We start from the raw sequence: 27,932 nt of genomic DNA on the forward strand, positions 1-27,932 counted from the left end.
AGTGCTATATAAATACATAATAATAATATGGTAGGAAATTAGACTATGACTATGGTTGGATTAGACTGTGAGCTCCTCTGAGGACAGTCAGTGACATGACTATGTACTCTGTAATGTGCTGAAGAAGATGTCAGTGCTATATAAATACATAATAATAATATGGTAGGACATTAGACTAGGACTATGGTAGGATTAGAGTGTGAGCTCCTCTGAGGACAGTCAGTGGCATGACTATGTACTCTGTAATGTGCTGCAGAAGATGTCAGTGCTATATAAATACATAATAATAATATGGTAGGACATTAGACTATGACTATGGTAGGATTAGATTGTGAGCTCCTCTGAGGACAGTCAGTGACATGTCTATGTACTCTGTAATGTGCTGCAGAAGATGTCAGTGCTTTATAAATACAGAATAATAATATGGTAGGACATTACACTATGACTATGGTAGGATTAGAGTGTGAGCTCCTCTGAGGACAGTCAGTGACATGACTATGTACTCTGTAATGTGCTGCAGAAGATGTCAGTGCTATATAAATACATAATAATAATATGGTAGGACATTAGACTATGACTATGGTAGGATTAGACTGTGAGCCCCTCTGAGAACAGTCAGTGACATGACTATGTACTCTGTAATGTGCTGCAGAAGATGTCAGTGCTATATAAATACATAATAATAACATGGTAGGACATTAGACTATGACTATGGTAGGATTAGATTGTGAGCTCCTCTGAGGACAGTCAGTGACATGACTATGTACTCTGTAATGTGCTGCAGGATATGTCAGTGCTATATAAATACATAATAATAATATGGTAGGACATTAGACTATGACTATGGAAGGATTAGATTGTGAGCTCCTCTGAGGACAGTCAGTGACATGGCTATGTACTCTGTAATGTGCTGCAGGAGATGTCAGTGCTATATAAATACATAATAATAATATGGTAGGACATTAGACTATGACTATGGTAGGATTAGAGTGTGAGCTCCTCTGAGGACAGTCAGTGACATGGCTATGTACTCTGTAATGTGCTGCAGGAGATGTCAGTGCTATATAAATACATAATAATAATATGGTAGGACATTAGACTATGACTATGGTAGGAGTGGAGTGTGAGCTCCTCTGAGGACAGTCAGTGACATGACCATGACAGTTATAATCAGAGTTTACAACCATCTCACTGGGTATCTCCCAATAATCTACATAAGATGAGTTGTGGTTTATAATTTGCAATAGTTGTGGCAATAGTCTATACCAACCAGGCCATACTAACCAGTCCATAGACTGGTGGGCTGGCATTAGTGATAATGGTGATCCAGGTGAAATAATAATAAATGAGAGGAGAGCAGAGAGCGCCATCTCTGGTCACCCCACAGTGGGGATCATTCTCCGCTCCTCTGTGTATCTCCAACGTCTGATATCTCTGCACAATGAAAACTCATCTCCTCATCACACAACGGCTGAGGGTTGTCTCACCTACAGTGACGTGGCGCCCCTTGGCCGTGGTCCACAGGACGCAGTGCTGGAGGACGGTCTGCAGCCACATTATCAGCTGATCGCTGCGGTCGGCGTCCATCTTCTGCTCTGTGTCATCTGGAAAGACGGAGACCAACGGGACGTCGCCAATCTCCAGCGCCACTGAAGAGAGCAGACAGGGGGGTGCTTTATGGGGCGCACATTTGTAAATAATAGAAAGCGCTTAAATAGAAAGAAAACGTAAAATCAGCCCTCACCTCCGACGGTCCAATAAAACACAAAACTTCATCATATGCAGGGTGTGGCCACGCAACACTGTACAACGCAGGGAATACAATGTATAGGTGACATACAGCCCACATACAGGGCGTGGCCACGCAACACTATACAAGGAAGGGAGTACAATGTATAAGTGACATGCAGGGCGTGGCCACGCAACACTATACAAGGAAGGGAGTACAATGTATAGGTGACATTCAGCCCACATGCAGGGCATGGCCACGCAACACTATACAAGGAAGGGAGTACAATGTATAGGTGACATACAGCCCACATACAGGGCGTGGCCACGCAACACTGTACAAGGCAAGGAATACAATGTATAGGTGACATTCAGCCCACATGCAGGGCGTGGCCACGCAACACTATACAAGGCAGGGAATACAATGTATAGGTGACATACAGCCCACATACAGGGCGTGGCCACGCAACACTATACAAGGCAGGGAATACAATGTATAGGTGACATTCAGCCCACATGCAGGGCATGGCCACGCAACACTATACAAGGAAGGGAGTACAATGTATAGGGGACATGCAGGGTGTGGTCACAACACTATACAACAAGGCAAGGAATACAATGTATAAGTGACATGCAGGGTGTGGCCACGCAACACTATACAATGCAAGGAAATACAATGTATAAGTGACATGCAGCCCTCATGCAGGGCGTAGTCACGCAACACTATACAAGGCAGGAAATTACAATGTATAATGACATGCAGGGCGTGGCCACGCAACACTATACAAGGCAGGGAATACAATGTATAAGTGACATGCAGCCCACATGCAGGGCGTGGCCACGCAACACTATACAAGGCAGGGAATACAATGTATAAGTGACATGCAGCCCACATGCAGGGCGTGGCCACGCAATACTATACAAGGCAGGGAATACAATGTATAAGTGACATGCAGCTCACATGCAGGGCATGGCCACGCAATACTATACAAGGCAGGGAATACAATGTATAGGTGACATGCAGCCCACATACAGGGCGTGGCCACGCAACACTGTACAAGGCAAGGAATACAATGTATAGGTGACATTCAGCCCACATGCAGGGCATGGCCACGCAACACTATACAAGGAAGGGAGTACAATGTATAGGGGACATGCAGGGCGTGGTCACAACACTATACAAGGCAAGGAATACAATGTATAGGTGACATGCAGCCCACATACAGGGCGTGGCCACGCAACACGATACAAGGCAGGGAATACAATGTATAGGTGACATGCAGCCCACATACAGGGCGTGGCCACGCAACACGATACAAGGCAGGGAATACAATGTATAGGTGACATGCAGCTCACATGCAGGGCGTGGCCACGCAACACTATACAAGGCAGGGAATACAATGTATAGGTGACATGCAGCCCACATACAGGGCGTGGCCACGCAACACTGTACAAGGCAAGGAATACAATGTATAGGTGACATTCAGCCCACATGCAGGGCATGGCCACGCAACACTATACAAGGAAGGGAGTACAATGTATAGGGGACATGCAGGGCGTGGTCACAACACTATACAAGGCAAGGAATACAATGTATAAGTGACATGCAGGGTGTGGCCACGCAACACTATACAATGCAAGGAAATACAATGTATAAGTGACATGCAGCCCTCATGCAGGGCGTAGTCACGCAACACTATACAAGGCAGGAAATTACAATGTATAATGACATGCAGGGCGTGGCCACGCAACACTATACAAGGCAGGGAATACAATGTATAAGTGACATGCAGCCCACATGCAGGGCGTGGCCACGCAACACTATACAAGGCAGGGAATACAATGTATAAGTGACATGCAGCTCACATGCAGGGCGTGGCCACGCAACACTATACAAGGCAGGGAATACAATGTATAGGTGACATGCAGCCCACATACAGGGCGTGGCCACGCAACACTGTACAAGGCAGGGAATACAATGTATAGGTGACATTCAGCCCACATGCAGGGCATGGCCACGCAACACTATACAAGGAAGGGAGTACAATGTATAGGGGACATGCAGGGCGTGGTCACAACACTATACAAGGCAAGGAATACAATGTATAAGTGACATGCAGGGTGTGGCCACGCAACACTATACAATGCAAGGAAATACAATGTATAAGTGACATGCAGCCCTCATGCAGGGCGTAGTCACGCAACACTATACAAGGCAGGAAATTACAATGTATAATGACATGCAGGGCGTGGCCACGCAACACTATACAAGGCAGGGAATACAATGTATAAGTGACATGCAGCCCACATGCAGGGCGTGGCCACGCAACACTATACAAGGCAGGGAATACAATGTATAAGTGACATGCAGCTCACATGCAGGCCGTGGCCACGCAATACTATACAAGGCAGGGAATACAATGTATAGGTGACATGCAGCCCACATACAGGGCGTGGCCACGCAACACGATACAAGGCAGGGAATACAATGTATAGGTGACATGCAGCCCACATGCAGGGCGTGGTCACGCAACACTATACAAGGCAGGCAATACAATGTATAGGTGACATGCAGCCGACAGGAATGGTACATAATCCACTAAGAATCTTGTGGTGTATCTGCTGTCAGATATAAAGTCATGTGGGCTATTTCCCAGTTCACTAGAAGCTCTGGGATGTTTCTGTGAACTGGTACAGACGTCCTTAGTGTATCTGCCCATTCGTGTTCACATGATGATAGCATATGTCCCTGTCATGCAGAGCGCCCCCTTCTGTCTGCTTGTGGAGGTGAAAACAACATCACTAACTTTCCACTACTACAGTATTAGGGAAAACGCAATAGTATATAGGGCAGATTACGCAAAGCATACTACAAGATGGTGGGTCTGGTATACAAGGGACAGAGAGGCGGTGCCCCAGAGCCCCCAGGAATACTCAAATAGTGGTGTGTGTGGTGGGGGGAGGGGGGCAAATTGGTTTCCTAGTGGCTTATGTTTACTTCCGCAGATAGCGAACACAACATGTAATACTTGCTGACTCCTCCTACTTCCTTTTCTTCCACCCAGCACTCCCTAGACCACGCCTTGTTAATCAGGGTGTCCGGGACCCCCAGCCTTCCTTAGAGGCTTTATAGGGGTCCCTGGCATTTTTCCCTCCAGCCCACGGGGTAAGAAAGTTTCAGAAGTTCCATCTTCCCCTTCCCAGCGAGGCGGGTCACTGCCCGGGGTGAAATAGGGGAGGGAGCAGAAGCGGGCCCATGTACCATGTGAAGTGACTCACCTCTCTAGGATCCAGCAATGCACACAATCCCTCTTCCTCCCTGGCATCCCTACATTCATGGCTCCAGCTGCGTCTGTCATCATGTGACCCGCCGGCATGTCATGAGAGACATCACAGAGATTGGAAGGCTTGGGAGGAATGAATCACCTGCGTAGCTGGATCCTGGAGAGGTGGGTCACCCCTGGGGGCTCCCCGGCAACGTAATACTAGAGGCCAGTCTCACTTCCTACTACTGGGGGCCCCTTTGGCTACCAGTTACTGGGGACTCCTCTGCCTACCAATTACTCAATTACTCAGCCAAGGCCACATAGGCCATGGCCTAGGGCAGCACAGGATCAAGGGGCGGGAGGGCAGCAGGCTATATTAGGGAAAGGGGGAAGGGTCACCTATACTGGAGGGAGGGGTGGTCATCAGGCTAACTTTACGGAAGGGGGGAGGGTCATCTGACTTCTTATACTAGAGGGAATGGGTGAAGGGATCATCAGGCTACCTGTACTATAGGTGTGGGGGGAAGGGTTATCTGGTTGTCTAAAATAACGGGAAGGGTCAACAGGCTACTTATACTGGAGGGAGGAGGAAGGGTCATCTGTATACCTAAATTGGAGGAGGGGAAGGACATCTGGTTAGTTACCTATACTGATGGGGGGGGCAGCTGCTGACAGTGTCCTTGGGTGGTAAAGAGTGCAAATCCTGCCCTGCTGAGGGGTACCTAGTACTGGGGGGCATCTCTGACTACTACAATGAAACAGAGTTCTGAATCAGTGTGTGTGTGTTGGGGAAGGGGGGTTAACTCAATCATCTGGAGAGCTTCCTTCCCGCTATCACTGCCATCACTTCTGCACTGCCTGATTGCAAGCTTCTCGGTACAGAGACTTCCAGAGCTGCAGGATGAGATCTTAGACAGCTATGCAGTGCCCCGCCCCCTAGCTGTTTAGTGCAAGCAGAAACATGCTGTTATTTCCTTCAGCTGGGTTGCTTGAGGTTCATTTGACTACATTTTAAGAAGAGGGACCTCAGCTGCAGAAGCATGGACACTCAGATTTCTGCTGCACTTGAGGACATGTTTGGTAAAAGCTTTAACGGGGACAAGTTTGGTGAAAGCTTGTGTCGCTGCACAGCATGAATGTAGTCATAGGCGGAGTAATACTTTAACTTACTCGTGTCTTCTTCCACGGTTAGCAGCGGGATGTCGTCGTCCAGATACGGGATGGTCCCGGGGATGGGGTGGGGACAGGCGTTGCGGCCCAGCAGCAGGTCTTCATACATATTCAGGCTGTTTTTCTTCAGACACTTCTCGCTGCAGCTGAAGACAAAGATGGTAAGTATTGGAAATGTCTGTGGTGAGGCTGCCTGCGTCACCAGGGAACGCTGAACAACGCCGCTGTGACTAAAATCCACGTACACTCCACTCTGACCCTAATGGGCGAACCTCAGAAGCCTGACAGCGGCAGATGTACTGAGCTACGGTGCAACGGGCAAACCCCGCCCACTCTGACCCTAATGGGCGATTCTCAGAAGCCTGACAGCGGCAGATGTACTGAGCTAAGGTGCAACGGGCAAATCCCGCCCACTCTGACCCTAATGGGCGATTCTCAGAAGCCTGACAGTGACAGATGTACTGAGCTACGGTGCAACGGGCAAACCCCGCCCACTCTGACCCCAATGGGCAATTCTCAGAAGCCTGACAGTGGCGGATGTACTGAGCTACGGTGCAACGGGCAAATCTCGCCCACTCTGACCCTAATGGGCAATACTCAGAAGCCTGACAGCGGCAGATGTACTGAGCTACGGTGCAACGGGCAAATCCCACCCACTCTGACCCCAATGGGCGATTCTCAGAAGCCTGACAGCGGCAGATGTACTGAGCTACGGTGCAACGGGCAAATCCCGCCCACTCTGACCCCAATGGGCGATTCTCAGAAGCCTGACAGCGGCAGATATACTGAGCTACGGTGCAACGGGCAAATCCCACCCACTTTGACCCTAATGGGCGATTCTCAGAAGCCTGACAGCGGCAGATGTACTGAGCTACGGTGCAACGGGCAAACCCCGCCCACTCTGACCCTAATGGGCGATTCTCTGAAGCCTGACAGTGGCAGATGTACTGAGCTACGGTGCAACGGGCAAATCCCACCCACTCTGACCCTAATGGGCGATTCTCAGAAGCCTGACAGCGGCAGATGCACTAAGCTACGGTGCAACGGGCAAATCCCACCCACTCTGACTCTAATGGGCGATTCTCAGAAGCCTGACAGTGGCAGATGTACTGAGCTACGGTGCAACGGGCAAATCCCACCCACTTTGACCCTAATGGGCAATTCTCAGAAGCCTGACAGTGGCGGATGTACTGAGCTACGGTGCAACGGGCAAGTCCCGCCCACTCTGACCTCAATGGGCGATACTCAGAAGCCTGACAGCGGCAGATGTACTGAGCTACGGGGCAATGGGCAAACCCCGCCCACTCTGACCCTAATGGGCGATTCTCAGAAGCCTGACAGTGGCAGATGTACTGAGCTACGGTGCAACGGGCAAACCCCGCCCACTCTGACCCTAATGGGCGATTCTTTGGCAGGGAACACACGTTTTGCTGTGAACGGCAAATCGCGCACGATTGTAAAGGCTATTGAAGTCACTAGCCTAGCGTGGGAAATGCGTGCGCTGCGTCCGTTTGTGCGCATTTGTGTTCGTGTTTTTTTCACGTTTTCTAAACACACAGTTTTCTGCTTTTTTCCGCACGTTGCCTGGCAGTACATGCCATGCAAACGCATAAACGCGGAAATGCACATGGAAAACGCACGCGTTAGACGCGAACGCAAAATCCGACGGAAACCTGGGAAACGCAGGGGAAAACGGCCCTGCAAGTGTGTTCCCTGCCTGAAGCCTGACAGTGGCCAGTACCAGGAATCAACAGCGAAAATCTGCAGTGTATGGGCACCTCTGCAGTCAGGAAGGCTGATTCATGAGACTAATCTCAGAATATTTCATCTTACTTATGTATCACCTCAAAAGGAGACACAGTTCATTAAATAACAGATATGGGGGCTCATTCACAAAACCTCAGTAAAATCACTGTGCATGGCAATGTCACACCATCACAATGACGCAAATATCACACCTTATCAAAGATATCACACCTTGGACCTGATTCACAAAGTGGTGCTAACAGTTAGCATGCTGGTGAAAAGCCCTTTATCACGCCTAAACTCAGTTTAGGCATGATAAGTTTAGGCTCTGGTAAGTTTTGTGTGATAAGTTTAGGCATGATAAGTTTAGGTGTGATAAGTTTAGGCATGATAAGTTTAAGCACCAACTGCGTTAGCACCACAGTGCACAGCTGATCAAAAGTTTTGCGCTAGCAAAGTCTGATGCACTTCGCATAGAGTTTAATGGCGCTGCTTTGCATGCGGGACTTTGCACGCTATCTACACTTATCTAAACTTAGCATGCCTAAACTTATCACACCTAAACTTATCACACCTAAACTTATCACGCCTAAACTGGCTTTTCACCAGCGTGGTGCAATGGTTATCATGCCTAAAGTCTCTAACTGGGTTAGCACCGCTTTGTGAATCGAGCCCATTATCAAAGATATCACACCTTATCAAAGATATCACACCTCATCAAAGATATCACACCTTATCAAAGATAGCACACCTTATGAAAAGATATCACACCTCTTCAAAGATATCACACCTTATCAAAGATATCACACCTTGGGCTCGATTCACTAACCCAGTTAGAGACTTTGGGCCTGATTCACAAAGCGGTGCTAACAGTTAGCACCCTGGTGAAAAGCCCTTTATCATGCCTAAACTCAGTTTAGGCATGATAAGTTTAGGTGTGATAAGTTTAGGTGTGATAAGTTTAGGCATGATAAGTTTAGGTGTGATAAGTTTAGGCATGCTAAGTTTAAGCGCCAACTGCGTTAGCACCGCAGTGCACAGCTGATCAAAAGTTTTACGCTAGCAAAGACTGGTGCACTTTGTATAAAGTTTAATGGCGCTGCTTTGCGTGCGGGACTTTGCAAGCGATCTAAACTTATCTAAACTTAGCATGCCTAAACTTATCACACCTAAACTTATCACACCTAAACTTATCACGCCTAAACTGGCTTTTCACCAGCATGGTGCAATGGTTATCATGCCTAAAGTCTTTTAGGCATGCTAACTGGGTTAGCACCGCTTTGTGAATCGAGCCCTTTGGGCCTGATTCACAAAGCGGTGCTAACAGTTAGCACGCTGGTGAAAAGCCCTTTATCATGCCTAAACTCAGTTTAGGCATGATAAGTTTAGGTGTGATAAGTTTAGGCATGCTAAGTTTAGATAAGTTTAGATCGCTTGCAAAGTCCCGCACGCAAAGCAGCGTCATTAAACTTTATACAAAGTGCACCAGTCTTTGCTAGCGTAAAACTTTTGATCAGCTGTGCACTGCGGTGCTAACGCAGTTGGCGCTTAAACTTAGCATGCCTAAACTTATCACACCTAAACTTAGCATGCCTAAACTTATCATACCTAAACTTATCACACCTAAACTTATCATGCCTAAACTGAGTTTAGGCATGATAAAGGCGTACATTTGAATACGGCGCTGGTAGACTTGGGCGCAGGATCCAGCTGTTAAATGGCTGGTCCTGCTTCTGCACAAGTCCGGGGCGTTTTAATTACTATTCCCCCTCCAGGCCGACATGGATAGTGGGGGAATGAAATAATTCGGCTTCCAGCGATTGCTGGAGGCCGAATTATTGTGTTTTTTAAACAACTTCGGCTCCGTCTTCTGACGGAGCCGACCTTCCTCACTGAGCGCCGCTATAGACTGATTCCCATTACAGTCTATGGCGGCGCTGGCTGCGCCCAAAGCTAGCAGCGCTGAAAAGCACTGCTCCGTGATAAAGGGCTTTTCACCAGCGTGCTAACTGTTAGCACCGCTTTGTGAATCAGGCCCCTAAACTTATCATGCCTAAACTGAGTTTAGGCGTGATAAAGGGCTTTTCACCAGCGTGCTAACTGTTAGCACCGCTTTGTGAATCAGGCCCCTAAACGTATCATGCCTAAACTGAGTTTAGGCGTGATAAAGGGCTTTTCACCAGCGTGCTAACTGTTAGCACCGCTTTGTGAATCAGGCCCGATAAGTTTAGGGGCCTGATTCACAAAGCGGTGCTAACAGTTAGCACCGTGGTGAAAAGCCCTTTATCATGCCTAAACTCAGTTTAGGCATGATAAGTTTAGGTGTGATAAGTTTAGGTGTGATAAGTTTAGGCATGATAAGTTTAGGTGTGATAAGTTTAGGCATGCTAAGTTTAAGCGCCAACTGAGTTAGCACCGCAGTGCACAGCTGATCAAAAGTTTTACGCTAGCAAAGACTGGTGCACTTTGTATAAAGTTTAATGGCGCTGCTTTGCGTGCGGGACTTTGCAAGCGATCTAAACTTATCTAAACTTAGCATGCCTAAACTTATCACACCTAAACTTATCACACCTAAACTTATCACGCCTAAACTGGCTTTTCACCAGAGTGGTGCAATGGTTATCATGCCTAAAGTCTCTTACTGGGTTAGCACCGCTTTGTGAATCGAGCCCCTAAATTGGCTTTTCACCAGAGTGGTGCAATGGTTATCATGCCTGGGCCTCGATTCACAAAGCGGTGATAACCCAGTTATCACGCCTAAAAGACTTTAGGCGTGATGACCTTTTCACCACTGAGAGAGAGCGCGCGCAAAGTCCCATAGGGCTTAATGGGAGCTTCGCGCGAAGCGTCGGGTGTTGCGCGCGCACTTACGCGCGTACGCGCGTACGCGCGGCAACTTCGCGCGAGTTTCTTCTTATCATGCCTAAAGTGACTTTAGGCGTGATAAGGGCCTTTTCACCATGGTGCTAACACTTTGCACCGCTTTGTGAATCGAGCCCCTAAAGTCTCTAACTGGGTTAGCACCGCTTTGTGAATCGAGCCCAAAGTGTGATATCTTTGATAAGGTGTGATATCTGTGATAAACTGTGATATATTTTCATAAGGTGTGATATCTTTGATAAGGTGTGATATCTTTTCATAAGGTGTGATATCTTTGATAAGGTGTGATATCTGTGATAAACTGTGATATATTTTCATAAGGTGTGATATCTTTGATAAGGTGTGATATCTCTGATAAGGTGTGATATCTTTAATAAGGTATGATATTTGAGTTATCACGGTTTAGTGAATAAAGCCCGGTGTGTGTGTGATAGGAACAGCGGTCACATTGTATATAGGACGCGAGTCGCGCTATGCGTGCAATGCGTATTAAACTGAAGCTGCTGTCTATGAACCAGTATCATTGCCGCGTGCCGCCTGCGCCCGGCAACTTTACCGAGGTCCGGCAGATAAACCCCTTATTCCTCGGAGAAGGTCAGATGGGAGATACAGCGTGAGTCCCGGCAGATAAGGGGAGATAATATGTGAGATAAATCAGGGCTGATTCACAAAGCTCATCTCTCGGGTTGTCTCATCTCGTCTATATTTCAGGAGATAAACAAATGCAGAGACAGAAATCATGAGAAACCGATACAGGGCGTGATGCAGAATACTGCAGCAAACCGATACAGGGCGTGATGCAGAATACTGCAGCAAACCGATACAGGGCGTGATGCAGAATACGGCAGCAAACCGATACAGGGCGTGATGCAGAATACTGCAGCAAACCGATACAGGGCGTGATGCAGAATACTGCGGCAAACCGATACAGGGCGTGATGCAGTATACTGCGGCAAACCGATACAGGGCGTGATGCAGTATACTGCAGCAAACCGATACAGGGCGTGATGCAGAATACTGCGGGAAACCGATACAGGGCGTGATGCAGTATACTGCAGCAAACCGATACAGGGCGTGATGCAGAATACTGCAGCAAACCGATACAGGGCGTGATGCAGAATACGGCAGCAAACCGATACAGGGCGTGATGCAGAATACTGCAGCAAACCGATACAGGGCATGATGCAGAATACTGCGGCAAACCGATACAGGGCGTGATGCAGTATACTGCGGCAAACCGATACAGGGCGTGATGCAGTATACTGCAGCAAACCGATACAGGGCGTGATGCAGAATACTGCGGGAAACCGATACAGGGCGTGATGCAGTATACTGCGGCAAACCGATACAGGGCGTGATGCAGAATACTGCAGCAAAGCGATACAGAGCGTGATGCAGAATACTGCGGCAAACCGATACAGGGCGTGATGCAGTATACTGCGGCAAACTGATACAGGGCGTGATGCAGTATACTGCGGCAAACCGATACAGGGCGTAATGCAGAATACTGCGGCAAACCGATACAGGGGCGTGATGCAGAATACTGCAGCAAAGCGATACAGAGCGTGATGCAGAATACTGCGGCAAACCGATACACGGCGTGATGCAGTATACTGCGGCAAACCGATACAGGGCGTGATGGAGTATACTGCGGCAAACCGATACAGGGCGTAATGCAGAATACTGCGGCAAACCGATACAGGGCGTGATGCAGAATACTGCAGCAAACCGATACAGGGCGTGATGCAGAATACTGCGGGAAACCGATACAGGGCGTGATGCAGTATACTGCGGCAAACCGATACAGGGCGTGATGCAGTATACTGCAGCAAAGCGATACAGAGCGTGATGCAGAATACTGCGGCAAACTGATACAGGGCGTGATGCAGAATACTGCAGCAAACCGATACAGGGAGTGATGCAGTATTCTGCGGCAAACCGATACAGGGCGTGATGCAAATTACTGCGGCAAACCGATACAGGGCGTGATGCAGAATTCTGCGGCGATACAGGGCGTGATGCAGTATTCTGCAGCAAACCGATACAGGGTGTGATGCAGAATACTGCGGCAAACCGATACAGGGCGTGATGCAGAATACTGCGGCAAAACGATACAGGGCGTGATGCAGAATACTGCGGCAAACCGATACAGGGCGTGATGCAGTATTCTGCGGCAAACCGATACAGGGCGTGATGCAGTATACTGCGGCAAACCGATACAGGGCGTGATGCAGAATACTGCGGCAAACCGATACATGGCGTGATGCAGAATACTGCGGCAAACCGATACATGGCGTGATGCAGAATTCTGCGGCAAACCGATACAGGGCGTGATGCAGAATACTGCGGCAAACCGATACAGGGCGTGATGCAGAATACTGCGGCAAACCGATACATGGCGTGATGCAGAATACTGCGGCAAACCGATACAGGGTGTGATGCAGAATTCTGCGGCAAACCGATACAGGGCGGGATGCAGTATTCTGCGGCAAACCGATACAGGGCGTGATGCAGTATACTGCGGCAAACCGATACAGGGCGTGATGCAGTATACTGCGGCAAACCGATACAGGGCGTGATGCAGAATACTGCGGCAAACCGATACAGGGCGTGATGCAGAATACTGCGGCAAACCGATACAGGGCGTGATGCAGTATTCTGCAGCAAACCGATACAGGGCGTGATGCAGAATACTGCGGCAAACCGATACAGGGCGTGATGCAGTATTCTGCAGCAAACCGATACAGGGCGTGATGCAGTATTCTGCGGCAAACTGATACTGGGCGTGATGCAGAATACTGCGGCAAACCGATACAGGGCGTGATGCAGTATTCTGCGGCAAACCGATACAGGGCGTGATGCAGAATTCTGCGGCAAACCGATACTGGGTGTGATGCAGAATTCTGCGGCAAACCGATACAGGGCGTGATGCAGTATACTGCGGCAAACCGATACAGGGCGTGATGCAGAATACTGCGGCAAACCGATACAGGGCGTGATGCAGAATTCTGCGGCAAACCGATTCTGGGTGTGATGCAGAATTCTGCGGCAAACCGATACAGGGTGTGATGCAGAATTCTGCGGCAAACCGATACTGGGTGTGATGCAGAATTCTGCGGCAAACCGATACAGGGTGTGATGCAGAATTCTGCGGCAAACCGATACAGGGCGTGATGCAGAATACTGCGGCAAACAGATACAGGGCGTGATGCAGAATACTGCGGCAAACCGATACAGGGCGTAATGCAGAATACTGCGGCAAACAGATACAGGGCGTGATGCAGAATACTGCAGCAAACCGATACAGGGCATGATGCAGAATTCTGGGGCAAACCGATACAGGGCGTGATGCAGAATACTGCGGCAAACCGATACAGGGCGTGATGCAGAATTCTGTGGCAAACCGATACAGGGCGTGATGCAGAATACTGCAGCAAACCGATACAGAGCGTGATGCAGTATTCTGCGGCAAACCGATACAGGGCGTGATGCAGAATACTTCGGCAAACCGATACAGGGCGTGATGCAGAATTCTGCGGCAAACCGGTACAGGCCGTGATGCAGAATACTGCGGCAAACCAATACAGGGCGTGATGCAGAATTCTGCGGCAAACCGGTACAGGGCGTGATGCAGAATTCTGCAGCAAACCGATACAGGGCGTGATGCAGTATTCTGCGGCAAACCGATACAGGGCGTGATGCAGAATTCTGTGGCAAACCGATACAGGGCGTGATGCAGAATTCTGCGGCAAACCGATACAGGGTGTGATGCAGTATTCTGCGGCAAACCGATACAGGGCGTGATGCAGTATTTTGCGGCAAACCGATACAGGGCGTGATGCAGATTACTGTGGCAAACCGATACAGGGCGTGATGCAGAATACTGCGGCAAACCGATACAGGGCGTGATGCAGTATTCTGCGGCAAACCGATACAGGGCGTGATGCAGTATTCTGCGGCAAACCGATACAGGGCATGATGCAGTATTCTGCGGCAAACCGATACAGGGCGTGATGCAGTATTCTGCAGCAAACCGATACAGGGCGTGATGCAGAATACTGCGGCAAACCGATACAGGGCGTGATGCAGAATTCTGCGGCAAACCGATACAGGGTGTGATGCAGAATTCTGCGGCAAACCGATACAGGGCGTGATGCTGAATACTGCGGCAAACCGATACAGGGTGTGATGCAGTATTCTGCGACAAACCGATACAGGGCGTGATGCAGAATTCTGCGGCAAACCGATACAGGGCGTGATGCAGTATACTGCGGCAAACCGATACAGGGCGTGATGCAGTATACTGCGGCAAACCGATACAGGGCGTGATGCAGAATACTGCGGCAAACCGATACAGGGCGTGATGCAGTATTCTGCGGCAAACCAATACAGGGCGTGATGCAGTATTCTGCAGCAAACCGATACAGGGCGTGATGCAGAATACTGCGGCAAACCGATACAGGGCGTGATGCAGTATTCTGCAACAAACCGATACAGGGCGTGATGCAGAATACTGCGGCAAACCAATACAGGGCGTGATGCAGTATTCTGCAGCAAATCGATACAGGGCGTGATGCAGATTACTGCGGCAAACCAATACAGGGCGTGATGCAGAATTCTGCGGCAAACCGATACAGGGCGTGATGCAGTATTCTGCGGCAAACCGATACAGGGCGTGATGCAGAATACTGCGGCAAACCGATACAGGGCGTGATGCAGTATACTGCAGCAAACCGATACAGGGCGTAATGCAGAATACTGCGGCAAACCGATACAGGCCGTGATGCAGTATACTGCGGCAAACCGATACAGAGCGTGATGCAGTATACTGCGGCAAACCAATACAGGGCGTGATGAAGTATACTGCAGCAAACCGATACAGGGCGTGATGCAGAATACTGCGGCAAACCGATACAGGGCGTGATGCAGAATACTGCAGCAAACCGATACAGGGCGTGATGCAGAATTCTGCGGCAAACCGATACAGGGCGTGATGCAGAATTCTGCAGCAAACCGATACAGGGCGTGATGCAGTATTCTGCAGCAAACCGATACAGGGCGTGATGCAGAATTCTGCGGCAAACCGATACAGGGCGTGATGCAGAATTCTGCAGCAAACCGATACAGGGTGTGATGCAGTATTCTGCGGCAAACCGATACAGGGCGTGATGCAGAATTCTGTGGCAAACCGATACAGGGCGTGATGCAGAATACTGCGGCAAACCGATACAGAGCGTGATGCAGTATTCTGCGGCAAACCGATACAGGGCGTGATGCAGAATACTGTGGCAAACCGATACAGGGCGTGATGCAGAATTCTGCGGCAAACCGATACAGGGTGTGATGCAGTATTCTGCGGCAAACCGATACAGGGCGTGATGCAGTATTCTGCGGCAAACCGATACAGGGCGTGATGCAGAATACTGCGGCAAACCGATACAGGGCGTGATGCAGTATTCTGCGGCAAACCGATACAGGGCGTGATGCAGAATTCTGCGGCAAACCGATACAGGGTGTGATGCAGAATTCTGCGGCAAACCGATACAGGGCGTGATGCAGTATTCTGCGGCAAACCGATACAGGGCGTGATGCAGTATACTGCGGTAAACCGATACAGGGCGTAATGCAGAATACTGCAGCAAACCGATACAGGGCGTAATGCAGAATACTGCAGCAAACCGATACAGGGCGTGATGCAGTATACTGCGGCAAACCGATACAGGGCGTGATGCAGAACACTGCGGTAAACCGATACAGGGCGTAATGCAGAATACTGCAGCAAACCGATACAGGGCGTAATGCAGAATACTGCGGCAAACCGATACAGGGCGTGATGCAGTATACTGCGGCAAACCGATACAGGGCGTGATGCAGAACACTGCGGCAAACCGATACAGAGCGTGATGCAGTATACTGCGGCAAACCAATACAGGGCGTGATGAAGTATACTGCAGCAAACCGATACAGGGCGTGATGCAGAATACTGCGGCAAACCGATACAGGGCGTGATGCAGAATACTGCAGCAAACCGATACAGGGCGTGATGCAGAATTCTGCAGCAAACCGATACAGGGTGTGATGCAGTATTCTGCGGCAAACCGATACAGGGCGTGATGCAAAATTCTGTGGCAAACCGATACAGGGCGTGATGCATAATACTGCGGCAAACCGATACAGAGCGTGATGCAGTATTCTGCGGCAAACCGATACAGGGCGTGATGCAGAATACTGCGGCAAACCGATACAGGGCGTGATGCAGAATTCTGCGGCAAACCGATACAGGGTGTGATGCAGTATTCTGCGGCAAACCGATACAGGGCGTGATGCAGTATTCTGCGGCAAACCGATTCAGGGCGTGATGCAGAATACTGCGGCAAACCGATACAGGGCGTGATGCAGTATTCTGCGGCAAACCGATACAGGGCGTGATGCAGAATTCTGCGGCAAACCGATACAGGGTGTGATGCAGAATTCTGCGGCAAACCGATACAGGGCGTGATGCAGTATTCTGCGGCAAACCGATACAGGGCGTGATGCAGTATTCTGCGGTAAACCGATACAGGGCGTAATGCAGAATACTGCAGCAAACCGATACAGGGCGTGATGCAGAATACTGCGGCAAACCGATACAGGGCGTGATGCAGTATACTGCGGCAAACCGATACAGGGCGTGATGCAGAACACTGCGGCAAACCGATACAGGGCGTGATGCAGTATACTGCGGCAAACCGATACCGGGCGTGATGCAGTATACTGCAGCAAACCGATACAGGGCGTGATGCAGAATACTGCGGGAAACCGATACAGGGCGTGATGCAGTATACTGCGGCAAACCGATACAGGGCGTGATGCAGTATACTGCGGCAAACCGATACAGGGCGTGATGCTGAATACTGCGGCAAACCGATACAGGGCGTGATGCAGTATTCTGCGACAAACCGATACAGGGCGTGATGCAGAATTCTGCGGCAAACCGATACAGGGCGTGATGCAGATTACTGCGGCAAACCGATACAGGGCGTGATGCAGAATACTCCGGCAAACCGATACAGGGCGTGATGCAGAATACTGTGGCAAATCGATACAGGGCGTGATGCAGTATTCTGCGGCAAACCGATACAGGGCGTGATGCAGAATTCTGTGGCAAACCGATACAGGGCGTAATGCAGAATTCTGTGGCAAACCGATACAGGGCGTGATGCAGAATACTGCGGCAAACCGATACAGAGCGTGATGCAGTATTCTGCGGCAAACCGATACAGAGCGTGATGCAGTATTCTGCGGCAAACCGATACAGGGCGTGATGCAGAATACTGCGGCAAACCGATACAGGGCGTGATGCAGAATTCTGCGGCAAACCGATACAGGGTGTGATGCAGTATTCTCCGGCAAACCGATACAGGGCGTGATGCAGAATACTGTGGCAAATCGATACAGGGCGTGATGCAGTATTCTGCGGCAAACCGATACAGGGCGTGATGCAGAATTCTGTGGCAAACCGATACAGGGCGTAATGCAGAATTCTGTGGCAAACCGATACAGGGCGTGATGCAGAATACTGCGGCAAACCGATACAGAGCGTGATGCAGTATTCTGCGGCAAACCGATACAGAGCGTGATGCAGTATTCTGCGGCAAACCGATACAGGGCGTGATGCAGAATACTGCGGCAAACCGATACAGGGCGTGATGCAGAATTCTGCGGCAAACCGATACAGGGCGTGATGCAGAATACTCCGGCAAACCGATACAGGGCGTGATGCAGAATACTGTGGCAAATCGATACAGGGCGTGATGCAGTATTCTGCGGCAAACCGATACAGGGCGTGATGCAGAATTCTGTGGCAAACCGATACAGGGCGTAATGCAGAATTCTGTGGCAAACCGATACAGGGCGTGATGCAGAATACTGCGGCAAACCGATACAGAGCGTGATGCAGTATTCTGCGGCAAACCGATACAGGGCGTGATGCAGTATTCTGCGGCAAACCGATACAGGGCGTGATGCAGAATACTGCGGCAAACCGATACAGGGCGTGATGCAGTATTCTGCGGCAAACCGATACAGGGCGTGATGCAGAATTCTGCGGCAAACCGATACAGGGTGTGATGCAGAATTCTGCGGCAAACCGATACAGGGAGTGATGCAGTATTCTGCGGCAAACCGATACAGGGCGTGATGCAGTATACTGCGGTAAACCGATACAGGGCGTAATGCAGAATACTGCAGCAAACCGATACAGGGCGTAATGCAGAATACTGCGGCAAACCGATACAGGGCGTGATGCAGTATACTGCGGCAAACCGATACAGGGCGTGATGCAGAACACTGCGGTAAACCGATACAGGGCGTAATGCAGAATACTGCAGCAAACCGATACAGGGCGTAATGCAGAATACTGCGGCAAACCGATACAGGGCGTGATGCAGTATACTGCGGCAAACCGATACAGGGCGTGATGCAGAACACTGCGGCAAACCGATACAGAGCGTGATGCAGTATACTGCGGCAAACCAATACAGGGCGTGATGAAGTATACTGCAGCAAACCGATACAGGGCGTGATGCAGAATACTGCGGCAAACCGATACAGGGCGTGATGCAGAATACTGCAGCAAACCGATACAGGGCGTGATGCAGAATTCTGCAGCAAACCGATACAGGGTGTGATGCAGTATTCTGCGGCAAACCGATACAGGGCGTGGTGCAGAATTCTGCAGCAAACCGATACTGGGCGTGATGCAGTATTCTGCGGCAAACCGATACAGGGCGTGATGCAGTATTCTGCGGCAAACCGATACAGGGCGTGATGCAGTATTCTGCGGCAAACAGATACAGGGTGTGATGCAGTATTCTGCGGCAAACCGATTCAGGGCGTGATGCAGAATACTGCGGCAAACCGATACAGGGCGTGATGCAGTATACTGCGGTAAACCGATACAGGGCGTAATGCAGAATACTGCAGCAAACCGATACAGGGCGTAATGCAGAATACTGCGGCAAACCGATACAGGGCGTGATGCAGTATACTGCGGCAAACCGATACAGGGCGTGATGCAGAACACTGCGGCAAACCGATACAGGGCGTGATGCAGTATACTGCGGCAATCCGATACCGGGCGTGATGCAGTATACTGCAGCAAACCGATACAGGGCGTGATGCAGAATACTGCGGGAAACCGATACAGGGCGTGATGCAGTATACTGCGGCAAACCGATACAGGGCGTGATGCAGTATACTGCGGCAAACCGATACAGGGCGTGATGCTGAATACTGCGGCAAACCGATACAGGGCGTGATGCAGTATTCTGCGACAAACCGATACAGGGCGTGATGCAGAATTCTGCGGCAAACCGATACAGGGCGTGATGCAGATTACTGCGGCAAACCGATACAGGGCGTGATGCAGAATACTCCGGCAAACCGATACAGGGCGTGATGCAGAATACTGCGGCAATTCGATACAGGGCGTGATGCAGTATTCTGCGGCAAACCGATACAGGGCGTGATGCAGAATTCTGCGGCAAACCGATACAGGGCGTAATGCAGAATTCTGTGGCAAACCGATACAGGGCGTGATGCAGAATTCTGCGGCAAACCGATACAGAGCGTGATGCAGTATTCTGCGGCAAACTGATACAGGGCGTGATGCAGTATTCTGCGGCAAACCGATACAGGGCGTGATGCAGTATACTGCGGCAAACCGATACAGGGCGTGATGCAGAATACTGCAGCAAACCGATACAGGGCGTGATGCAGTATTCTGCGGCAAACCGATACAGGGCGTGATGCAGTATTCTGTGGCAAATTGATACAGGGCGTGATGCAGAATACTGCGGCAAACCGATACAGGGTGTGATGCAGAATTCTGCGGCAAACCGATACAGGGCGTGATGCAGAATAGTGCGGCAAACCGATACAGGGTGTGATGCAGTATTCTGCGGCAAACCAATACAGGGCGTGATGCAGAATACTGCGGCAAACCGATACAGGGCGTGATGCAGTATTCTGCGGCAAACCGATACAGGGTGTGATGCAGAATACTGCGGCAAACCGATACAGGGCAGGATGCAGAATACTGCGGCAAACCGATACAGGGCATGATGCAGAATACTGCGGCAAACCGATACAGGGCGTGATGCAGAATACTGCAGCAAACCGATACAGAGCGTGATGCAGTATTCTGCGGCAAACCGATACAGGGCGTGATGCAGTATTCTGCGGCAAACCGATACAGGGCGTGATGCAGTATTCTGCGGCAAACCGATACAGGGCGTGATGCAGTATACTGCGGCAAACTGATACAGGGCGTGATGCAGTATACTGCGGCAAGCCGATACAGGGCGTGATGCAGAATTCTGCGGCAAACCGATACAGGGCGTGATGCAGAATACTGCGGCAAACCGATACAGGGCGTGATGCAGAATACTGCAGCAAACCGATACAGGGCGTGATGCAGTATTCTGCGGCAAACCGATACAGGGCGTGATGCAGAATACTGCGGCAAACCGATACAGGGCGTGATGCAGAATACTGCGGCAAACTGATACAGGGCGTGATGCAGAATACTGCGGCAAACCGATACAGGGCGTGATGCAGAATACTGCAGCAAACCGATACAGGGTGTGATGCACAATACTGCAGCAAACCGATACAGGGCGTGATGCAGTATTCTGCGGCAAACCGATACAGGGCGTGATGCAGTATACTGCGGCAAACTGATACAGGGTGTGATGCAGAATACTGCGGCAAACCGATACAGGGCGTGATGCAGAATTCTGCGGCAAACCGATACAGGGCGTGATGCAGTATTCTGCGGCAAACCGATACAGGGCGTGATGCAGAATACTGCGGCAAACCGATACAGGGTGTGATGCAGAATACTGCGGCAAACCGATACAGGGTGTGATGCAGTATACTGCAGCAAACCGATACAGGGCGTGATGCAGAATACTGCGGGAAACCGATACAGGGCGTGATGCAGTATACTGCGGTAAACCGATACAGGGCGTGATGCAGAATACTGCGGCAAACCGATACAGGGTGTGATGCAGTATTCTGCAGCAAACCGATACAGGGCGTGATGCAGAATACTGCGGCAAACCGATACAGGGCGTGATGCAGAATACTGCGGCAAACCGATACAGGGCGTGATGCAGAATTCTGCGGCAGAGCTGCAGGAAGCACACAGCGATTTTACTGTCACTAACACCAGTGGATTACCGCATGGTAACCGTTATAGCGCCACTGGTGTTACTGCGGTAACGTGTGGTTACCCCCCGGCATTAGTAACAGTAACATTTCCGTGTGCTTTCTGCGCTTCCTGACACTTTACAGCAATATAGCGCATCAGGGCCCAGGAGAGACGTCAGGACGGGGGGTGGTCGGAAACCTGCGAGAGAACGAAAATTTCTGATTTCCCAACAAATCACCGCATTCTCTGGTCCAATACTTACAAGTACTTCCGATTTTCCAAATTATGGAAATTTGTAAACACTCGGTGGCATTGGACCAATTGGAGACTGCAGTGATTTATCGGAAAATCTCGGAAATTTTAGGCCAATCAGAAGACTCGACAAATACTCGGTGGCATCTGAGTCTTGTGATCGGTGTATTATTACCGCAGCAATCCGATTGTCACGGAAAAATTCTGCATTCTCTGACTGGCCCAATGCTTCTGAGTCTGAAGTATTCAGCCAATTAGAGTGACTATTCAGAAGTTTCGGAATTCGGATTACGGTCAGTATGCCGCGGTATCGGCAATCTTTTGGAAAAGTTGGAATTTCCACAGAATCATAAATGAGCACTTCCGGCCATCCCTAGTCAGGGCCAAGGAGAGATATGTCATGAGGTAAGCTGATGCTCTAACCACGGATAATACTGCCACTCAGCAATATGCGAGCTGCAATCTATTAGGTCCAGCACCGTCGCTGAGTGCAGTCATCATTTGTAACTCCAGATCGTGAGGCCCTTTACGCTGACCCTTGGATGTTTGTATACGATGTGCCTCTGAGGAAGCGGCTGTTGGCCGCGAAACACGTGTCAGGCTATCTTTTTATGTGAAGTGGAAGTTCGGTCTTTGTAGCTACATGCTGTGTCCACAATTTGGAGAGACTGTAAAAAAAAAATAAACTATAAAGAAAAAACTCTGGTTCTGAAAAACCCCGCTGTGCAGTTTGTCTGGAACTGTAATATTTTGATATAATAGGGGTGAACCACACTGCAACTTTTTATTGAGTCAGTGATAATATGCGAGAATCGCAGATCATGATTAATGCCAGCGTTACTACGGTGACACAAGTAGGGTAATATGCGTTACCGCAGCAACGCTCGTGTCACCTTGCACCGCGGGTTGCACTGATCACATAACACCCGGTACACTGCCAGCGGTAGTGGAGACAAGACATGGAACATGTATATCCTCCTGGCAGACTCAAAGCACTTCATAGCTGCAGCCACTAGGGGGCGCTCCACGAGTCCTGCCCAAAGCCTGTTTTACATACCGGCTTGAGCCGGGATTGGAAACCTGGTCAAAGGCTCAATGTAATGAAAATTCCATGACGCCGGACGGATTGCAGAAATATGGTCGCATCCATTCCGGCAAGCGGACCTTCCAATGCGGAATGTGGAAATTTGTACGCATCCGCCGCGCCAGGTGCACCGCGCCAAACTCACCGGCGTGCTGCTCACCAGGGCTCTGCTATCTTGCCTCTAGGGGGTGTGCGCGCACGACAGACACGCCTTCATACTCTTAGAAAGCGTGTCAGCTAACCTGGAGATCAGCTGACATTTTAGCCTGCTCTGATTGGTTGCTGCCTGGGGTGGAGACTTCTCTCCCAGGCAGTATATAAGGAAGTGCTTTCAGTCACACTTCATCTGTGTTTGCGATACCCTGTGTCAGCACTCAGACCTAGCTAGCCTTGTATTTGATATTGTGTTATATATTGGTTTATCTCCAATATTTACGCATATTGAACTGTATTGATTTATCGTGTATGATTCTGTGCCTGTCTTGACTATTCTTCCGTTTCCTGATTCTGTACTTCGCCAGCCCGTACCGTTATCGACTATTGGCTTGGTTTCTGACTATTCTCTTATCTCACGTTTCTGTACTGCTGCCGCCTGATCTGTTGCCGAACCTCATTTTGTCTGACCTTTCTCCCTTCAGTGGAACTTCTCCCACTGTAGGGTTCTATCAGAGGCTTGCCTCTTGAGACGCCGCCCCTAGCAGACCATTACTGCTAGAGGCCGAGACTCCTCCACTGCTTCCCTTGGAGGATCTCACACACGGGGTTCCCATTCAGAGGTAACCACACCTCTGAGGAATTACCGTGTGGTGGACTTTTCCACAAACTTGTGAATTTACACTGTATTGTATCTTGCTACATTTGTTTCTTGTATCTACTACCTTTTTGATCAGCCCGCATTATTAGCAATTCCGCAGATTGCTTTATAATCGGGCCAATCCTTGTATTATTAGTGATTCTGCGGATCACTAATAATCAAGGTTCTGAGTGTGACACTGATCTTTGATAGATCGTTACACTCAAGTCCTGAATCAAAGGCAGGGGCGTAGCAATAGGGGGTGCAGAGGTAGCGACCGCATCGGGGCCCTTGGGCCAGAGGGGCCCCGAAGGGCCCTCCCTCAACTGCAGTATTACCTCTCTATTGGTCCTGTGCTCATAATAATCACTTCTATGGATACTTTAAATAGTGCTAATCATTAACAAACTGTTTCCCATCTCCTTCTTGCACCTCTGACACTGTAGTTGCCATTGGCAGGTTTTGGTGCACTGTATCAATTGTTGTGTATAGAGTGCTTGGGGGGCCCCATTGTAAAACTTGCATCGGGGCCCACAGCTCCGTAGCTACGCCACTGATCAAAGGCAACAGCCTCACCAGCTGACCCTGTGACCGTAATATTGCCGGCAGTTAGTGCATTAGCCTAATGCAGAGATGTCTCATGAGATAGGCAGAGAAGGGTCTATTCACTAAGAACTGGCAGATAGCGGAGGTAAATTTCTCCGGCCATCAGTGAATAGAGTTAGACCCCATAAGTAGGGAATAATCCTGAGCAGCCTGGACTCGGCTGTGAGCAGAATGTTTAGTGGTGAACCCCCCTCCCCCCAGAATATAACGTCAGCGTAGAAAACTCTAAGGGTAATCAGGAAATTCGCGGAACTCACTGTGAGCGGCAGAGGGCCTCCATCGGCGAGACGTAGGCAGCCCAGATCCCCAGCGCTGCCGGCATGATAAACAACACCGCCACCCAACAGCACGACACGATGAGCGACATGAAGAGACCGAAATCATGGACAGCGGGAATCTGCAAGAGACGAGAGATGAGTCACAATGTCACAAAACATCATCAGTAGCATCTCACAACCAAACAATCAACCGGCTCATTCAACAAATGAAAAGCACTTCTGCTATGATTGCACTCCGACGGCTCGCGGTAATCTCAGCCTGAATGCCCTGCGAGAGACGCTATCTCTCAGGAAGCCTCTCTATCAGGGTAATCAGACTGCCATGTAGTATGATGAGCAGAGATCTCTGCAGAGGAGAGACGCTATCTCTGAGGAAGCCTCTCTATCGGGGTAATCAGACCGCCATGTAGTATGATGAGCAGAGATCTCTGCAGAGGGGAGACGCTATCTCTGAGGAAGCCTCTCTATCAGGATATCAGACCGCCATGGAGTATGATGAGCAGAGATCTCTGCAGAGGAGAGACGCTATCTCTGAGGAAGCCTCTCTATCAGGATATCAGACCGCCATGGAGTATGATGAGCAGAGATCTCTGCAGAGGAGAGACGCTATCTCTGAGGAAGCCTCTCTATCAGGATAATCAGACCGCCATGTTGTATGATGAGCAGAGATCTCTGCAGAGGAGAGACGCTATCTCTCAGTAAGCCTCTCTATCAGGGTAATCAGACCGCCATGTAGTATGATGAGCAGAGATCTCTGCAGAGGAGAGACGCTATCTCTGAGGAAGCCTCTCTATCGGGGTAATCAGACCGCCATGTTGTATGATGAGCAGAGATCTCTGCAGAGGAGAGACGCTATCTCTCAGGAAGCCTCTCTATCAGGGTAATCAGACCGCCATGTAGTATGATGAGCAGAGATCTCTGCAGAGGGGAGACGCTATCTCTCAGGAAGCCTCTCTATCAGGGTAATCAGACCGCCATGTTGTATGATGAGCAGAGATCTCTGCAGAGGAGAGACACTATCTCTGAGGAAGCCTCTCTATCAGGGTAATCAGACCGCCATGTAGAATGATGAGCAGAGATCTCTGCAGAGGAGAGACGCTATCTCTGAGGAAGCCTCTCTATCAGGGTAATCAGACCGCCATGTTGTATGATGAGCGGAGATCTCTGCAGAGGAGAGACACTATCTCTGAGGAAGCCTCTCTATCGGGGTAATCAGACCGCCATGTTGTATGATGAGCAGAGATCTCTGCAGAGGAGAGACGCTATCTCTGAGGAAGCCTCTCTATCAGGGTAATCAGACCGCCATGTAGTATGATGAGCAGAGATCTCTGCAGAGGAGAGACGCTATCTCTGAGGAAGCCTCTCTATCAGGGTAATCAGACCGCCATGTAGTATGATGAGCAGAGATCTCTGCAGAGGAGAGACGCTATCTCTGAGGAAGCCTCTCTATCAGGATAATCAGACCGCCATGTTGTATGATGAGCAGAGATCTCTGCAGAGGAGAGACGCTATCTCTGAGGAAGCCTCTCTATCGGGGTAATCAGACCGCCATGTTGAATGAAGAGCAGAGACCTCTGCAGAGGAGAGACGCTATCTCTGAGGAAGCCTCTCTATCAGGGTAATCAGACCACCATGTTGTATGATGAGCAGAGATCTCTGCAGAGGGGAGACACTATCTCTGAGGAAGCCTCTCTATCAGGGTAATCAGACCGCCATGTAGTATGATGAGCAGAGATCTCTGCAGAGGAGAGACGCTATCTCTGAGGAAGCCTCTCTATCAGGATATCAGACCGCCATGTAGTATGATGAGCAGAGATCTCTGCAGAGGAGAGACGCTATCTCTGAGGAAGTCTCTCTATCGGGGTAATCAGACCGCCATGTTGTATGATGAGCAGAGATCTCTGCAGAGGAGAGACGCTATCTCTCAGGAAGCCTCTCTATCAGGGTAATCAGACCGCCATGTAGTATGATGAGCAGAGATCTCTGCAGAGGAGAGACGCTATCTCTGAGGAAGCCTCTCTATCAGGGTAATCAGACCGCCATGTTGTATGATGAGCAGAGATCTCTGCAGAGGGGAGACACTATCTCTGAGGAAGCCTCTCTATCAGGGTAATCAGACCGCCATGTAGTATGATGAGCAGAGATCTCTGCAGAGGAGAGACGCTATCTCTGAGGAAGCCTCTCTATCAGGATATCAGACCGCCATGTAGTATGATGAGCAGAGATCTCTGCAGAGGAGAGACGCTATCTCTGAGGAAGTCTCTCTATCGGGGTAATCAGACCGCCATGTTGTATGATGAGCAGAGATCTCTGCAGAGGAGAGACGCTATCTCTCAGGAAGCCTCTCTATCAGGGTAATCAGACCGCCATGTAGTATGATGAGCAGAGATCTCTGCAGAGGAGAGACGCTATCTCTGAGGAAGCCTCTCTATCAGGATATCAGACCGCCATGTAGTATGATGAGCAGAGATCTCTGCAGAGGAGAGACGCTATCTCTGAGGAAGTCTCTCTATCGGGGTAATCAGACCGCCATGTTGTATGATGAGCAGAGATCTCTGCAGAGGAGAGACGCTATCTCTGAGGAAGCCTCTCTATCAGGATATCAGACCGCCATGTAGTATGATGAGCAGAGATCTCTGCAGAGGAGAGACGCTATCTCTGAGGAAGCCTCTCTATCGGGGTAATCAGACCACCATGTTGTATGATGAGCAGAGATCTCTGCAGAGGAGAGACGCTATCTCTGAGGAAGCCTCTCTATCAGGGTAATCAGACCGCCATGTAGTATGATGAGCAGAGATCTCTGCAGAGGAGAGACGCTATCTCTGAGGAAGCCTCTCTATCAGGGTAATCAGACCGCCATGTAGTATGATGAGCAGAGATCTCTGCAGAGGAGAGACGCTATCTCTGAGGAAGCCTCTCTATCGGGGTAATCACA

General features: G+C 49.8%; 1 protein-coding gene across 6 annotated transcripts in view; it reads right to left on the minus strand.

Annotated features, from left to right (window-relative positions):
• DISP3 (dispatched RND transporter family member 3) overlaps window positions 1–27,932 on the minus strand; it is a 308,406-nt gene that overhangs the window by 97,498 nt on the left and 182,976 nt on the right. For 4 of the 6 annotated variants that reach the window (XM_068242367.1, XM_068242366.1, XM_068242370.1 and 1 more), the window contains exons 7-9: window positions 24,977–25,116; window positions 6,165–6,310; window positions 1,488–1,709 (exon numbers count right to left, since the gene is read on the minus strand). In XM_068242367.1, coding sequence (XP_068098468.1) covers window positions 1,488–1,709; window positions 6,165–6,310; window positions 24,977–25,116 — 508 coding nt within the window. The remainder of the gene's footprint in view (window positions 1–1,487; window positions 1,710–6,164; window positions 6,311–24,976; window positions 25,117–27,932) is intronic. The other 2 variants (XM_068242368.1, XM_068242369.1) reach the window with 2 other exon arrangements.

The sequence above is a fragment of the Hyperolius riggenbachi genome, chromosome 6 (assembly GCF_040937935.1).
Source record: "Hyperolius riggenbachi isolate aHypRig1 chromosome 6, aHypRig1.pri, whole genome shotgun sequence".
In the NCBI taxonomy this organism is placed as follows: Eukaryota; Metazoa; Chordata; class Amphibia; order Anura; family Hyperoliidae; genus Hyperolius; species Hyperolius riggenbachi.